The 18,980-nt window shown below is 32.8% G+C and overlaps 1 protein-coding gene across 3 annotated transcripts in view; it reads right to left on the reverse strand.

The window, feature by feature from the left end:
• mdga1 (MAM domain containing glycosylphosphatidylinositol anchor 1) overlaps positions 1 to 18,980 on the reverse strand; it is a 406,307-nt gene that overhangs the window by 190,149 nt on the left and 197,178 nt on the right. For all 3 annotated transcript variants that reach the window (XM_073920291.1, XM_073920290.1, XM_073920292.1), the window contains exon 5: positions 1,657 to 1,853. In XM_073920291.1, coding sequence (XP_073776392.1) covers positions 1,657 to 1,853 — 197 coding nt within the window. The remainder of the gene's footprint in view (positions 1 to 1,656; positions 1,854 to 18,980) is intronic.

The following is an 18,980-nucleotide window of genomic DNA, read 5'->3' on the forward strand; positions in this document are numbered from 1 at the left end:
AATAATCCTCATTATTAACAGCAAAGCCATCAATCTCCATCCATCCCACCTTCCTCAAACGGCTCTTTAATAATAAGTGCTCAGATTATGAATTCATCACTGATGGATTGCTGATTTATTGAGTGCGTTTCCCTGTGATTGGCCAGGCCCCCTGTGGTTATTCGCTATTCAAATGATTATCAACTTTAATTAATCTAACTTTCTGTTTTAGGGAATAAAAAGCCTATACTGAGGAATTTTTGCATACTGCCCAGCTGTGTGTGGACGTGGGTGGATTTACTACAAAATTGTTTCCAAAAGTTTGTAAATTTGACAAACTTTGCAACAAACACAAGGAGAAAGGGAAAGAAAAGAAAAGAAAAGAAAAGAAAAGAAAAGAAAGACTATTCTTGGGCTTTGGAATAATCTGTTTTCCTTACAAGTCTACAAAGCCTATAGATATAAAGAAAGGAATAAAAAAAAACATAAATGAAAACACCATAATACACCTAAAATAATATTTATTATTATTATTTATTTTAAAATACTATAACTAATAATAATAATGCTAATACTACTACTACTACTACTAATAATAATAATAATAATAATAATAATAATAATCACTTGCCTAAAACAATAATAAACCTACTAAATTGTGTAACAAAATAATAATTATAGAAATATATTTGAAATATTATACTTTATAATATATATTATATAATATTATAGTAATATAAACCAATAATATATACACACACACACACACACACATATCTATCTATCTATCTATCTATCTATCTATCTATCTATCTATCTATCTATCTATCTATCTATCTATCTATCTATCTATCTATCTATCTATCTATCTATATATATATATATATGTTTGTTACTATTATTAATAATAACAATACTACTACTACTACTAATAATAATAATAATAATAATAATAATAATAAATTAATTAATTAATAAACACATTTTAAACCTATTAAAAATTGCAATAAACAAACAATTATAGAAATATTACAATATGAAAAATAATACAAAATTTATATTAATTATATTAACAATACCAAATAAATAAATATACTACATTTATAATAACAATATTAACATTGATTCATTATTACTATTATTATTATTATTATTATTATTATTATTATTATTATTAATCCTAATGGTCATATTACTACTACTACCACTACTACTAACAACAACAAAAATGATAAGAATAAATAAATAAATAAATAAATAAATAACTTGCCAAACAACAAATGTTAAACCTACTAAATATTGTAATAAATAAATTATTATAGAAATATTACAATATAGAAAAATAATACAATATTTATATTTATTACATTATGAATGATTAATAAACAAATAACTAAATAAATCAAAAAATATATTATTATTCATTCACTTATTCATTTTCTATTTGGCTTGGTCCTTTTATTAATCTGGGGTCGCCACAGCGGAATGAACCGCTATTATTATTATTATTATTATTATTATTATTATTATTATTATTATTATTATTATATAAGGATGATGATGATGATGATGGTGATTCTGTATGCTTCAGGTGTAAAGTTAGGGTCTAAAAGACATAACCATCTTCATATATAACCATCATAAATCATGACACAAAGACAAATTTGTATGTTGTACCTGTGTGTACAGAGGCTCATAGATGTCCACGCCGTTGTCTTTGCTCTGTTCGATTGGATTGTTTGCTCGTTGCCAGATGAAGCGAGCAGGAGGGTTGGAGTTCACTGTACAGCGTAAAAACACTGTTTTTTCCTGATAGTAGTTTCCTCTTACATCACCAACCGTCTGGTGCACCGTGAGCACAGGCTTATCCAGATCTGCAGGACACAAAAAGAAAGGAAAAAGAGAATTGACTTACACTGGAAAATGTAGTCTTTTTAATGGAGCAATCTGAGAGGTAAATGCTCTCTGAACTCACAATTATCTTGATCTCATGGTCACTAACAAGATGGCTATTTCCAGTGTTCTGCAGGTGGAGATTACAGTACCTTCACCACATTATCTGCACCATTACAGTGAGATCTGAACGACTGCTTTGCCAACTCATAGTCAAATTCTGAGAATCGATGCGTCCACTAAAGAACTAATGAACTAATACTTTCGCACAAAATTGAAAACTGAATACCAGATTGATGCATTGCTGTTACGTCCCAGGACGTATTTGTTTCTGTTTTGTATTTTCTTTCTCTCCTTCTCTGCTTCACCCTAATAGGTGATGATGAACGTCACCTGCTGCCACTAATGACCCATTCAGTGATTTGAGGACGAGTAAAGTCGTGGGCATTTAAGCAGCTTGTCTCCAATGGAACAGTGGTGTTTTTGTGTGTGTGTGGAGGCTCTTTTTGAGACTTTAAAAATATGCTTTGTTTAATCCTTTAAGCATTATTTGTTGATTAGGAGCTTTAATTTGTTTAAGTTCTGTTGATTCTGTTGACCACCTCATACAGCCTTTGTTTTAACCTCTTTTTGATTGTAAGTTTATGTTTTCAATACTAATTTGTTAAACACTCTTTACTCTTTGTTAATCAGGGATTGGGTTAGTAGAGAGGGGGTGCCATTTTTCTTTTTGTAACAGTTTTCTGTAAATAAAGCAACATCCCCATCGTACATGCTCAAGAGAACAATTCTATCACTTAAAGTTAAAGTCAAAATGATTCGCCTTCCGGTAACTTTTTAAAAATATTTCCCAAATAATGTTTAGCAGAGCAAAGAATTTTTCACAGCATTTCCTATAATATTTTTTTCTTCTGGAGAAAGTCTCATTTGTTTTAAAACAGCAGATGTTATTTTTTTAACAAAGTTTTTTTAACAAAGTTTTTTTGGTTCAATATTATTAGCCCACTTAAGCATTATTTTTCCAATGAATACAGAGCATACCACTGTTATACAATTGCTCAATTACCCTACCTTGATTAGTTAACCTAATAACCCTAGTTAAGCCTTTAATTTGCGCCCTAGGTGTCTTAAATATACTGTCATCATGGCAAAGATAAAATAAATTGTTTATTAAAAATTTGTTATTAAAACTGTTTAGAAATGAGTTGAAAAAAATCTCTCTGAAAATAGAAATTGAGAAAAAATATTAAATAATTAACATTTTATTTTATTTTAATTTATATTTTAATGTATTTATTTATTGTTTTAATTGTATTCATTTATTCACTTTTATTTTTATTATTATTATTTTATTTTTATTTTTTTGCAACAATAGAAAACGTTGTAGCTTAGATTATGTACATAGCAATACTGCTGTGTTTTCTTGTGTTTGGATGTCTGATGTTTCAGGTATTTAACTGAATCATTCTCATGACAGACTGATTCTGGAATTTCAGAACAACATTGTTTGTTTGTTTCTATTGCAGTGTATTTGCATGTCTTCTTAATATATTAAAATATATTACCTTTGTACAAATCATCCAAAAAAAAAAAATTCCCTAGTTAATTATTTGTTTTAACAATGCTGGTGGGGTGTTGAGATGGTATAGTTTAAACTTTATACAGGAACATTTAAAGTGGATCAAAACATTTTTTTTTTAAGAAAAGCCAAGAGTGGGTGTATATCAATAGATTTAGGACAACATTGACCAATGGTTTTCGTCCATTTTAAATGTTGACTGCTGTAGTTATTGCTATAGCTGTTGTCCTTGATGTGAGTGTGGCTTTAGAAAAAATACTGAACAGAAGATTTGGCACATACACTATAGCATGCATGGCATTTTTGAACTACTTTTAGTGCTTTATTTTGGATGCGGATACTAGAAGCATGTCACTGCATATCGTACTGTGTATTAGACAAATACAATTTGAATTTGAGTTTTAATAAATATCAGTTACTTTCATTTTATAGATATAAAATCAATACAGTTAAAGTTAAAATTATTTCCCAGATTGGGCCCGATTTCCGATCATGTGATTGGATGTGGTCATCTATAGTAATTGTAATAGTTTAATAACATATACAATATTTTTGGAAATCACCAAGCGACCCCCCATCACCCCCCCCCCCCCCCCCCCCCCCCCATTGTCTCCCGACCCCACTTAGGGAACCACTATTTTACACAATAATTAAATTAAATATATGACATGAAAATAAGCAGATAATACCAACACAAAAAAAAATAATAATTGTTAGCTGTTAAGAGCTACTCAGAGCACACCTCCTGTGAATTTTCATTTTAAAATATTTCCCAAACAATGTTTAAGAGAGCAAGGAATTTTTCACAGTATTTCCTATAATAATAAGTAATTTTTTATTTTTTTTAGGGTGATGCAGTGGCACAGTGGGTAGCACGTTCGCCTCACATCAAGAAGGTCGCTGGTTGGAGCCTCGGCTCAGTTGGCGTTTCTGTGTGGAGTTTGCATGTTCTCCCTGCCTTTGCATGGGTTTCCTCCGGGTGCTCCGGTTTCCCCCACAGTCCAAAGACATGTGGTACAGGTGAATTGAGTAGGCTAAATTGTCCGTAGTGTGTGTGTGTGTGTGTGTGTGTGTGTGTGTGTGTGTGTGTGTGTGTGTGTGTGAATGAGTGTGTGTGGATGTTTCCCAGACATGGGATGCGGCTGGAAAGGCATCTGCTGCGTAAAAACTTGCTGGATAAGTTGGTGGTTCATTCCGCTGTGGCGACCCCGGATTAATTAAGGGACTAAGCTGACAAGAAAATGAATTAATGAATTTTTTTTTTTTTATTTCAATATATATTTCAATGTCAATATTATTAGCCCCCTTAAGCTATTTGTTTTTTATTTGTTAACAGGAACAAACCACTGTTATACAAAGACTTGCCTAATTACCCTTAATTGCCTAATTAAGCTAGTTAAACCTTTATACTCTTAAAGCTGGATACTAGTATCTTGAAAAAATATCTAGTAAAATAATATGTACTGTCATCATGGCAAAGATTAAATAAATTTAGAAAAAGCTACTGTAAATGGGATATTAAATATATTATGCTTAGAAATGTGTTAAAACAAATCTTCTCACTGTTTAACAGAAATTGAGGTGAAAAAATATACAGGAGGGCTTATAATGCAGGCTAATGATTCAGACTTTAACTGTATTTCATGTGTTTTAAACCAGGGGTTCCCAAACTTTTCAGCCTGCGACCCCCAAAATAACACTTCCAGTGACTCACAACACCCACTATCCTCGGAGGGGGTTATAAACATACAAACATTACACACAATGGTGCACACACACACCAATAGGATATTAAACAAGCTTACTGACAACACAAACAAAGTAACAGTCTAACAACCTTATGTTTTTATAGTCATTATTAATTTGTTTAATTTAATATTAACCTCACTAAAGAGAATAATGGACACAATGTTTACAGCACAAGACAATTCTTGGTTTAACTTTGGAGACTGCCACTTGGAGATCGCTCCTTTATGTTCAGTCGTGGCACTTATTTTTAATGTACGTGAGTGCAGTAAAGGTGTCAAAGTTTAACATTGTGCTGTTAAGTCAGTCTGCTGCAACTAACACTATTGCTGTTTCAAAAAAGAGGTCTAACTCTATACATTTACAAATATACATGTGTTAAAAAATATAAATATATATGTATGTCCTGAGTAGGAGGTAACATCAGCTTCTGATCAAGTCTGAAATTGCGTGACTGTGCCCGATTTCCAATCACGTGATTAGATCGGGTCATCCCTAGTAATTCTAATAGTTTAATAACATATACAATATTTTCGGAAATCAACCCCCCCCCAACCCCCACCCACCCCTTTATTGTCTCCCGACCACACTTTGGGATCCACTATTTTACACAATAATTAAATTAAATATATGACATGAAAATCAGCAGATAATACCAAAAAAATTTTAAATAAATACATTGAATACAAATCGGAGAGAAGCATAGGCTGTTAAGAGCTACTCAGAGCACAAACACACACACAGGATACAGAGGTGAAGGTTAAATCTATGTGGCTGTGTAACACAGTCTGAACTCTGACCTCACCCTGCTCGGTCAATAAAGAGGAATCTGTCTAATAGACTCCTCACACACAGTCCAGTGTGTGTGTGAGCATGTGCCTTGTTTACTTCATGTTTTGTGGACCAAAATAATATGCCCACAAGTATAGCAATACCAGTCAATTTTAACATTGCAGGGGTTATTTTTCTTCTAAGGATTTTTTTTTTCTTTTTTTTTTTTTGGTCATAAATCACACAAAATAATGTACTTTGAAAAAGTGAAAATGCAGATTGTTTCCTGTGAATGTTGGTTTTAGAGGTAGAGATATTTTTTTCCTACTATGGAAGTCAATGGTTACAGATTTTCATTCAACACTGCAAAAAAAGCTTTTCTTACCTCGGTTTTCTGTCTTCTCGTCCAAATATCTACAAATTCTTATATAAAAAAGCCTTTTCTAGACACGCAAACCATATTGTCTTGTTTTCAGAAATAATATGTCAAAATTAAGTGAGTTTTTCCTTTAAACAAGCAAAATAATCTGCCAATAGGGTTGTAATGTGAAGTGGACGCTGACAAGGGGGGGTGCGAATCCAAATTCATGGTTTATTAGCAGGATGAACAGGCAAGCAATAGTCAACACAGGAGCAAACAGATGTAAACGGGCAATCCACAGTGGTGGTCAATAAACAGGCAGATGGACAAAAGGCAGGCAGCAGACAATCTAAAAAAACAAAAAAAAAAACAAAGCAAGGTTCAAACACAGAGGCCAAGGAACACACATTGTAATGTTCACAGTTCAGTATAACAAGACTCAGAAGTGTGTGTGTGTGCTGTATAAATAGTCAGAGTAATCAGTACATGAGTAGCTTCAGCTGTGCCTGTCTGCAATAATAGGGACGTAGGCCAGGAGTGTGAGTGGTGCATGAATGGAACATGTAGTCCATTTAATGGCAGATTGTGAGCTGGAGAACTGGAGGCGGCCATTTTGTGAACCAGCTGTGGTCTGGGTTGGTGAACAGGGGACATGAGTACAGGAGATGCCAGCATTATATTATTCCTGGGTTGAGCAGAAAGCCCCATTGCAAGTGGGTCTTGCTTTCCTTTCACCCAGACACATTTAAGGCCCAATCAATATATTTTCCTAAAGTCCAATGGACTGTGCAATGACATAGAGCAATATAGAGGTTCAGATAGCCCACCACAAAAAAAGCTCATTAAACATACCTCATCCAAAGATGTTAATTAATGAAGTCCTCCACATACTCCTTGATACACTGTTTCCCCTGTCAGAGACACATAATCTAAATTCCAGCTGGATCTATTTATGTGGCTGAGTCTTGTTTACTGTATTTGTGACATTACAACGCATCTCCTTTGTCTTGCTTTGCCTTGTTTTGATCCTCGTCTTGTTTATCCGTTTATTCCTGTCTGCTGCCTGCCTTCTGATCATCTGCCTGTGTTTTGACCACGACTCTGGATTGCCCGGATACATCTGTTTGCCCTGTGTTGACCGTTGCTTACCTGACCTCTCTAATAAACCTGCATTTTGATCCCCACTTCTGTTGTCAGCATCACTTCACATTACAGGGGTAAGTAAAAAAATTTTGCTTACCACTTTGGCAGATTATTTTGCTTGTTTTAAGGAAAAACTTACTTAATTTCGGTACAGTATTTCTTAAAACAAGACAATAGGTTTAGCTTTAAGATTTAAGATTTAAGATGTTTTAGGTATTTGGACTAGAAACAAGATACAAACTCTAAGAAAATCATTTTTTTGCAGTGAAAACACCTACTATTGTCTAAAATAAGTGATTCATTTCCATTTTTGGGTGAACTATGCCTTTTTTGTGTCATTTCACAGCAAAAACAACGATTGAAGCAAACAGTTTCATAAGTTTTGAAAAAAAATATCCACAAAATCTCTACTTTTACCCCCGCAAATAAAAAAAGTCATATGTTTTACAGTAAAAAAATCCTTACGTTTATAGGAAGTCCCCATAAAGATAGCTGTACAAGTGTGTGTGTGTGTGTGTGTGTGTGTGTGTGTGTTTGTAAGAGCGCACATGAATGGATTTTCCTCAGGGTCAGAAAGAACTCTAAGTATAATGCTTGAGTAAATTCACCAGCAGTATGAAGCTCCAAATGAAAACATCACATCCGTCTGAGAGAGCTGGTCTGGGAAATGTGCTGATCCGTAGGGAATTCCCTGCCAATTCCACGGAGATTAATCTGCCAGCGCGCTAAACCGCACCACAATGACCATGTCAAATTATCACTCAATTCTATTAGACGCTCTGGAGCTCATCTGATGACCAAAGGCCAGAGGAGAAAATCATGAATGACACACTGACCCGACCCAATACACCAATGAGCAGAACCATTGATTTTTTGTGTGACGCTGTGTGTGTGTGTGTGTGTGTGTGTGTGTGTGTGTGTGTGTGTGTGTGTGTGTGTGTGTGTGTGTGTGTGTGTGTGTGTGTGTGAAGCTCTATAAAAGCAACATATTTATTCTTCACAAAGCTTTGCATCAAGCATGAAAAATACTGTTCAAAAGGCTGAGGGAAATATATTGTGTTCTTATTTATTGTAATACTTTTAACCTTTAATTAGGCAAGATGTATTATATTGATCTGAAATGTTCTTCTGAGCTTTCTAAGAAATGCTGAGATAATCAAGGTTTCCAACGAGTGTATTTTAATGCATATTTTCTATTTTTTTTTAGCATTGATAATTCTCTAAAAAAATTCTTTGGAGGGGAAATCATCATGTCTTAAAGGGACAGTTTACCAAAAAAATAAAATAAATGAATAAATCTGTCCAAGAAATTCTGAAATAATCAAGGTTTCCAACCACAATATATTAAAGCACATTTCTACTATTTTCAGTATTGATAATATTCTAAAATCATCATGACTTAATGCAGTGTTTCTCAACCACGTTCCTGGAGGACAACCAAAACTGCATGTTTTACAAGTCTCCTTGGTCTGTCACACCCATTACAGGTCTTTCAGACTCTGCTAATGAGCTGATGATCTGAGTCAGGTGTGTTTGGTTAGAGACATAGAAATGTGCAGTGCTGGTGGTCCTCCAAGAACATGGTTTAGAAACACTCTCTTAAAAAGACAGTTCATATTAGTTCATAGTAGTTCATGACATATTAATAAAACAACCCTTAAGTTTCTGTATGCCATTTTAATGATCACTTTTGTCGGTAACACTTTACAATAGGGTTCATTAGTTAATGCATTTACTAACATGAACTAATCATGAACAACACTTGTACAGCATTTATTAATCATAATTGAACATTTACTAATGCATTATTAACATTCAAGTCCATGCTTGTTAACATTAGTTAATGCACCATGAGTTAACATGAACTAACAATGAACGACTGTATTTTCATTAACTAACGTTAACTAACATGAACAAATGCAGTAGTAGATGTATTGTTTATTGGTTGTTTATGTTAGTAAATGCATTAATTAACATTAACTAATGAACCTTATTTTAAAGTGTGACCCTTTTGTCATAGTTAAAATGTAGGAATGATGGTATTGTACTGATAAACCCACAACACACACAAACACACACACTTTTCTGAATTCAGAAGAGCACAAACACAGGCAGACGCTGCTGTTTGATCCCACCAGCATCTTCTGAATTATTTACTACACTTCATATTGCCTGAAATGGAGCATCACATGACTGTTAGCAGCACATTTGGATATAATGAACACATGTGAATGATCCAGAATGGCCTATGTTTTTTTCCACAGCTTTCAATCTCATTCTGTTTACATTCCCAACAAATCAGTGTCAACAATTCTGTAGCTGTTCTCACACACACACACACACACACACACACACACACACACACACACACACTCATGGATAGAGTGAGGAAGGAATGGAGAGTGTGTCCTTTATTCTGTAATGCATGCCTCTGCATCATATCATTACAGCTCAGATTGCAGGATTATCTGCATAATAGCATAAACCTGTTCTTATAAACATGAGCTTTTGCCTCCATCTGGCTGGTCTGGGGGCACAGATCCACAATGCACCTGCTGTCAATCCACAGGAAGGCCTTATTGAAAATTCAGCTCACTCTGGATGAATGTGAATATGAATAACTTTCTGTATCAATGACTTTTACATTTGCGTTAAATGTAGGCTATTTACATTTTGTAGATGCGTTCTGATAAAGATCGGATAATTGGATGTGATTGTTCGGTCTCAGAATAACTGACATGCTTCTTTTTGTTATTTCTTAGATATGACTTTACTCACATTTAAAAATGAGGATGTTGAGCAGATGCCAGTGTGACTATACTGTAATATCATCAGGCACCAAACGTGAGATATTGCACTTTTTTCAATTATTTTTTTATTCACATGCCTGTCAATTTTAAGGTTGTGGGCTTTTGAGCTATTCATGTTCATTCTTTTTTGCGGATATTAAAAGAAAACATGCTGACTACACATTCAATTGTTTCTCGTGTCAAATCTATTTGTGTTTAAAGATTCTAACAGCATTTTTTCTCAAAATGAGCCATACATGTATGTGTCAGAAGGATTTTTATAAGTCAAACCAAATCTATGCTGAATGTGTTTACATATGAGGGAAATGGTATTGCTTAATATGCCTGATTGAATACAACATTTTATTCTACTTTTTTGTTCTACATATATATATATATATATATACATATATATATATATATATATATATATATATATATATATATATATATATGATTTCGATAAATTCTATATATAATGTTATTTTGCAGATGTTTTGTAGCTATTTTCTGAATTACGAACTGTTGAAATTTCCAAGATATCCTTTGTAAAAAAATAAATGAATAAATAGATAAATAAATGAAAAAACAGATGGATACATGGATAAATACCAGTGTAATGGATAGATAAATGAATAAATGGATGGATAAATTGATAAATAGATGGATAAGTGGATAAATAGATGGACAATTGGATAAATGGATCAATAAACAGGTAAATTGATAAATAGATGGATAAATGGGTGGATAAATGGATAAACTGATAAATAAATGGATAAATAGATAGACAATTGGATAAATGGATATATAAATGGACAAATGAATAAATAAATTGCTGAATAAATTTATGGATAAATGTATAAATGCATGGATAAAGGGATAAATGGATGGATAAATTGCTGGATAAATGGATGGATAAATGTATAAATGCATGGATAAAGGGATAAATGGATGGATAAATTGCTAAGTAAATGGACACATGAATAAATGGATTGATAAATGATTAAATACGTAAATAAACCGATAAATTGATGATTAAATCGAGAAATGGATAAATGGATGGATAAATGAATAAACGGATGGATAAAAGGATTACTAGATGAAGAAATTGAGAAATGGAGAAAAGAAGAAATAGATTGAGAAATGGAGAAATTGATAGATAAATTGATAAATGGCAGGATGATTAACAGGTGGATAAATGAATGGAGAAATTGATGGATAAATGGATAAATAGGTGGAGAAATGGATGAATTAAAGAAAGAAAGAAAGAAAGAAAGAAAGAAAGAAAGAAAGAAAAGCAAAATGAAAGGAAGAAAAATAAACAGAAACAAAAACAATTAAAGAAAGAAAGAAAGAAAGAAAGAAAGAAAGAAAGAAAGAAAGAAAGAAAGAAAGAAAGAAAGAAAGAAAGGATTTTAAATCTGACTTCATCCAATATTCATATTTTTGTATTAAAAAATGCAACTTTAATTAGAAAATATATTAAAAATATTTGTAAATCTAAATGTAAACAATCAACTGGGGAAGTATGGTGGAAACTATTTCGTTTTACCCTGTTCCCTTGCAGTCCCTGAAGAATAAAATATCTTCTTATCACCTGAATTTCACAATAATCTGAACTGTTTGTATCTGAATGAAGTCTATCTGAGGTAAATAATATGCTAAAGCCTGTGGCAGAAGCCATCTGATATCTTCAGTCAATATGAAAAGATCTACGTTCTCTAACATTCACTTGGGTTTCTCTAAAGGTCACAATGTTGAGGGTCAAAGGTCACTGTTTATATGCACCAGTCAATATCCTCTTTACTTAACTTCTTGTACAATTTAATGGGTGAATCTTATGAAACCTGTCAAGAAAAGGTCACATTTCACTCCAATTACTATATATTTTGCTTCAAGAAAATGAAGCCTATTTCAGGACCATTAAAATTATGCTATTATTTCCATGACTATTAAGCACAATTTAACCCAGAATTCTCATTACTTTTTAATGCCTCTGGAATGTTTCTCAATAGTGCTGCTCATTAGATCCTCATTACTACAACAGAGGCATTTATAAAACACAAAACTGCAGAAATCAAAGTTGCATTATACTTAAATGCACACAATAACATACAGAAAAACATAAATAGAGTATAACATTTTAAATAACAAATGAGCAATGGTTAACTATTTGGGAAACACAGATGATCACAATTAATTCAGGTTCAAGGAGGGGACTTATTTGGAAAAAATGTAATCAGGTTCTTTAAGACACCTAAAATAAAATACTTTCAAACTAGAGATCAAAAAAGGTGAATGCTGGTGAAAATGTGGAAATACATTGGCTGATCATTTCCACATATTTTGTGATTTTAATTATTATCCACACCTATTGGCAAGATTTGAATAAAGAGATAAAAGCAATAATGGGATTGAATCTGGAATGAAGTTAAAAACTATGTACCTGAGAATTTACTCTTCAAAAATACCAAAAAATGACGCATATCTTCTTAATACACTACTAATAACCAGCAAAAAGGCAATTACAAAAAAATTGTTCAAGAAAGATCTTCTAACTATAGGTGAATGGCATGATATTGTAAAAGAGATGTATGATATGGAAATACTGACACTTTCCTTCTGCATACTGGAGTAAATGGTTGAGAAGAAATGTATTGTTTTAATTTTATTGTGGTGCTTTTATTTTATATATATCTGGAGCCTGTTGATCTTTGATATGCAATCAAAATTTTATAGAGCAACCATATTTTATCAACTATAAATACAAATGTAAATAAGATTGTATTCAGTGACCTTTGACACTTGCATTGTACAGTCTTTTTTGTTTCCATTTTCTTTTGAATTTGTAGTTGTTGTTTGTTTGTTTGTTTGTTTAGTTCTGTACTGTTTTGAAAAAAGAATATATATATATATATATATATATATATATATATATATATATATATATATATATATATGAGCAATATCACACGAGTAGCAGTGCGATATGGCTGTATATCGGCACTGGTGGGAGGCGTGCGTTGGCACGAGGCCGCAGGCCGAGTGCCTTAGTGTCCCCACCAGTGCAATATACAGCCATATCGCACTGCTACGAGTGTGATATTGCATTTATACAACAGTGTGACGGCATAATTGTGTATATAAAAACAAAATCAAACATGGAGAGTCTCAAAAACCCTTTTGTATGAGGAACTACTTTCTTCCGGATTCAAATCATAAGCTGACAGTTAAACAGTTGAGCTTGCATCTTTTAAGCTTTAGATCTGTAGTGTCTGCTTTTTGCTGGCTGTATGTGGGCGGAGTAATACAAAAAGGGTAAAGAGGCTGTAGGAGTTCCGATATTATAGAATATCGCACAGCTAACAGCCAATCAGACTTGAGAACCAGACAGAACTGTTGTATATATATATATATATATATATATATATATATATATATATATATATATATATATATATATATACTCTCTCCCCTTCCTCGCTGTAAATGAATATAAGCTACTTCAGTCCAATGAAGATAAACCCATGGTGGACATTTGAGCAGGACAATAATCCAAAACAGAGCCAAGGAAACTCTCAAATGCTTTCAGAGAAAGAAAATCAAGCTGTAGAATGGCCCACCCAATCACCTGACTTGAATTCAATAGAAAATACAAAAAAAAAAGATCAGATTTGATAGACGAGACTCACAGAACCATCAAGCTTTTTACACTCTGTGGAAGTCATACCTGAGCAATGCATGTGACTTCATTCTCCATATGAGAAGCATCTTTAGGATGCCGGCACAAAATTTAAACAGGTCAATTATTGCACATAAACACACTCAGACATTTTATAAAACACAAGGTGCATGTTTTTTTTTTACTTGTCTAACTAGACACACAAAAATTCATGGAGTCACTTTTGAAGCTTGCCGCAAGCGGAAAATTTCAATATTTATATGACCAGACTCTCCAATTAATCGCACTCATATTCTAGGAGAAATGATGATATATTAAAGAGACTTCTCATTTGTGTTTGTTCCTTAACGACTACAGGAGTCTCCAATTAAACAGTCCCGAGATCAGCGGTTGCAGGCGTTTTTAATAAACACCCTTTGAATGAGAAAGCAGATCAGGGACGGATTCCCAAACCTCCAGACTCGGCACACACCTGCAGCCTCCTCTTCCTCATATCGGCTAATTACACTCGGCCCTTCCTCGTCTCTGCCCCGCAGCAGGAAATGAGATATTTAGTCAACCCTACTGGCTCAGTACCAAGAACCTTCGGAGTGCTTTGAACTGGGGTGCAGTTTTAATTAAAAACCCCAGGCAAAAGCTCTGAGAGCCGAACTCCGCTGGGTGACGGGGGTCACTAACCATCCGAGCACTTCCCGGGTCGCCACCTCCGAACGGGATAAGAATTCCAGAGGAGAGACTCAGAGGGACCACACACTCTCTCTGGATCGACCAAAACAGCCATTCTATAATTGCTCATGCTCCGACTGTTCTGTTAATTGCCCTAGATTTTCTTGGGACGACACACATAAATACAAACCGCACACACACTGGTGGCTGTTGTCTACAGATGGCGTTGCACTGAGATGCTGTTTTTTTGTTTAATTGGCCTCCCAGAGTAATGACTGCTGTTAAGAGTTTTTATTTTGCTCTAGCAAGATTTTAGTAACCATGTCATTTGTCTTAGCAGACGAGCTATCGACCGGTCTGGGAATATTTAGACAGCTAATAACACAACGCACACTGTGTCCACACATCTAGGTCTTTTTCTTTAACGTCACCAATAGTGAGCAATAACGCAGGAGGTCACTGTATGTAAACTGCTCTCCATTACAATCAGAAGCAGCTAGAATAGCAGCAGTATACAACGTTGACTTGGATATATATAGACTTGTATAGTCTGAAAGAAGGGTTATGAATTTCACACGTGATTTGGGAAACACTGGATGGTTGATGTTAAAGTTTGCTGAACGATCAGGATTCATTTTTGCTTAAAGATCTGAACAAATCCATAATCATAAAGTATTCAAAATTAAGTAAAAACTCTACACTGACCCTGATGCAAACAAATCTTTCATTTGCACAAATTCTGGCTATTGCCATATTTAATCTATTGAATTTGTTAATTTTTGGATACTTGGAATGTTTTTCCCCCTAGAAAATGACTAATTATATATACAGTGCTTAACATAAATAAAAAAAAGTACACGCGACTTTGAAAGATATTTTTATCCATTTCTCAGTAAACATAAGTCATATATTTTGCCGCATTTGAACAAAACCGATATATTAAACTGATATTTAGTTTTATTTATTTTAATTAATATATTTACTATATAATTATTTAAATTTATTAAAATAATGTTTTAGTCACCAAACATCTTTAGAAATTGTATGATAATACATTTAAATTCATACAAAATATTGTGTGTGCGTGTGGGGTGGGGGGCATTGCAAACTACAAAATTTTAACAAAATTTTCATATTATTTTCACAATTACATAAGTTATTTTGTTAGATTAGCTCCAGATTTTGCTTCAGTACTGATTAATCTAATGTAAATGCACAAATGTAATATTGTAAAGCTTTATATATATATTAGCTATATAATTTCCGATTGTCTACAGAACAAACCATTGTTAAACAATAACTTGCCCAATAAACCTAGTTAAGCCTTTAAATGTCACATTAAACTGTATAGAAGTGTCTTGAAAAATATCTAGTATAATAATATTTACTATCATCATGACAAAGATAAAATAAATCAGTTATTAGAAATGAGTTATTAAAAGTATCATGTTTAGAAATGTGTTGAAATAATCTTCTCGCTGTTAAACAGAAAATTGGGGGAAAAAATAAACAGCGGGACTAAAAATTCGGGAGTGGGGGGTTGGGCCAATAATTCTGATTCAAGTGTATACATACATTTTTTTGTTTTTTCTTTATATATGTGTGTGTGTGTGTGTGTGTGTGTGTGTGTGTGTGTGTGTGTGTGTGTGTGTGTGTGTGTGTGTGTGTGTGTGTGTGTGTGTGTGTGTGTGTGTTTTCTTTATTATTACATAATATTTTCTTTATTTTTTTTTATTTATGTATTTATTAATATACCGTGCTGAGAATATATAAGTACCCCCCTTACAAATCTCTTTTTTTTATTCATATTTTTAATAAGAAGCTTTACAATATTATTTTTGTGCATATACATTAGATTAGTCAGTACATAAGTTAAATCTAGAAAACAGGGAAAAAAGGGGGGAAAAAGAAAAATCAAGAAAAAAAGGAAAAGTCAAAAGAAGCGAAAAAAGAGAAAAAATCAGTTGAAATCAGTAGGTTGTAATTTTTTTGTGATATTTAGCTTAAATTTAATTTAATATTTCTTTTTTTATTTAATCTGTCAATTTCTAAAGATGTTCGGTAACTAAAATATTATTTTAATAAATATATCTGTTTAATAAATCTGTTTTGTTTAAATGCACCAAAATACATTGCCTATATTTACTGAGATAAGGTTACAAATATTCACATATGGTGGGCATACTGTGCAGCAGTCAAACCGAAAAAATATTCAGGCACAATTTCCACACTATATATATATATATATATATATATATATATATATATATATATATATATATATATATATATAAATGACAAGTGAAAAAGCTTGTATTAATGGTCAAAAAATGTTAGAAATCCATAATAAATTCCGAAATGTTTTCCTTTTCTCACAGTAGAGTATCGTTCTAACAATCCACTTACAGCAAGCCCCCGTTACAGTAAAGCATATTTATTTGCCAAAGCCGATTTGAGCACATTTGGCACCTGGCAGCGTGTGAGTGTTAATTTTGGACCTCAGGTATGCATGTGGCCACTAATACCCGTCTGTGCCCACCTGTTTATCTCAGCATGGCACTGTTTGAACACTTTTATCTCCTTCTCCAGTTACACAATCACACTCAAGCCTCTTAGTATATTACCAGCTCACTCTACTTTAACTAGCTTTACGACCACAGAATTGCCCTCTTTACGATGACCAGGAGATCAACTCAATGGGGACGGAAAGCTGGTTAGCCATTCAAATCAGATAATCGGTGAGCGTCCAGAGTAACCCGAGGCAATTCAACACCTCTAATTATTCAAAATGACCTGTCTAATCTCACTGATTATTGACCGCTATTGACGAGCTGTTGTCAACCAGAAATGCTTTAAACTTAAAATCCCAGCAGGTCAATAAAGGAACATCCTGCGATCTTTAATTTGATGGTAGCGTGTGAGTAATTTAATTAAATAATGAATCAGCCTTGCTTTAGTCTGTGCGGCGCTGATAATTGTAAAAGCCACTTCAGCACTCATTACTGTGAGTTGGCAAACAATAGAAACGTATTTGTTAGACTCGAGAGTGAGAATTTTTCATTAGAAAGACGGGCTGTGCAAAAGTGTCTGCGATCGATTCTAAAGCAACTGAGGGAGGATGAGAAGTCTTAAAGGAACAGTTCAGCCACAAATGAAAAGTGCATGACTCATTTGTTATTTTGAAAATGAGGGTCAGATTGGATACTTTAATGTATTTATTTAGCCACTATAAAATGTTTTAATATTTTTGAAGATCAGTGTTCCAAGCAGGTATTTTAATGTATTAAACATTAAACAATAAAAAAATGTATGTATGTATGTATGTATATATATATATATATATATATATATATATATATATATATATATATATATATATATATATATATATATATATATATTTTTTTTTTTTTATATATTTATGTATATATATATATATATATATATATATATATATATATATATATATATATATATATATATATATATATATATATATATATATATATTATTTAATATTTAATATTTATGTATTAAACAAATCATTTAGCCATTGACTACTGTATGTAGATGAAAAATCAGATACTATGAAAGTAATTGGTTACCGGTTTCCAGATTTTAAATCAAGGCAAAATTTACTCTTGCTGTTTCTTCTATCTTTTTAATAAACACATACTGGATAGTTCAACTAAACCTGAAAAAAAAAAAAAAAAAAAAAAACGGTAACCATTGGACTTCTTTGGTAGGAAATTCATAAACTATGGAAGTCAATGGTTCCCGGTTTTCAGCTTTTATATCAAGGCAAAATTTACTGTTGTTGTTTTTTTTTTCCATCTTTTATTGAACAGATACCAGATAGTTCACCCTAACCTGAAAAAAATCTGTAACTATTGACTTACATTAGTATTGCTTCCCCTACCACAGGAGTCAATGCTTACATGTTTTTATTCAACAAAACGTGTAACCACTGACTTATGTAGAAGGAAAAATACTAGAGAGGTCAATGGTTACCAGTTTCAAGTATTTCAATCTAAGCGAAAATTACTGTTGTTGTTTTTTTCATCTCTTAATAAAAATACACCGGTAGTTCACCCAGATCACAAAAAACAAAATCAGTAACCATTGAATAGTTCACCCAAACCTGAAAAAAAATTGGTAACTATTGACTTCTATCAGTATTTGTTTCTATTAAACAAAACCTGTACCCATTGACTTCTGTAGAAGAAAAATCAAATACTATGGAAATCAATGGTCACTAGTTTTCAGCTTTGATATCAAGGTAAATTTTACTGTTGATGTTTTTTTCCATTTTTTTATAAACAGATACAGGATAGTTCACCCAAACCTGAAAAAAATCGGTAACCATTGCCT

Source organism: Danio rerio, chromosome 13 (assembly GCF_049306965.1).
Source record: "Danio rerio strain Tuebingen ecotype United States chromosome 13, GRCz12tu, whole genome shotgun sequence".
NCBI lineage: Eukaryota > Metazoa > Chordata > Actinopteri > Cypriniformes > Danionidae > Danio > Danio rerio.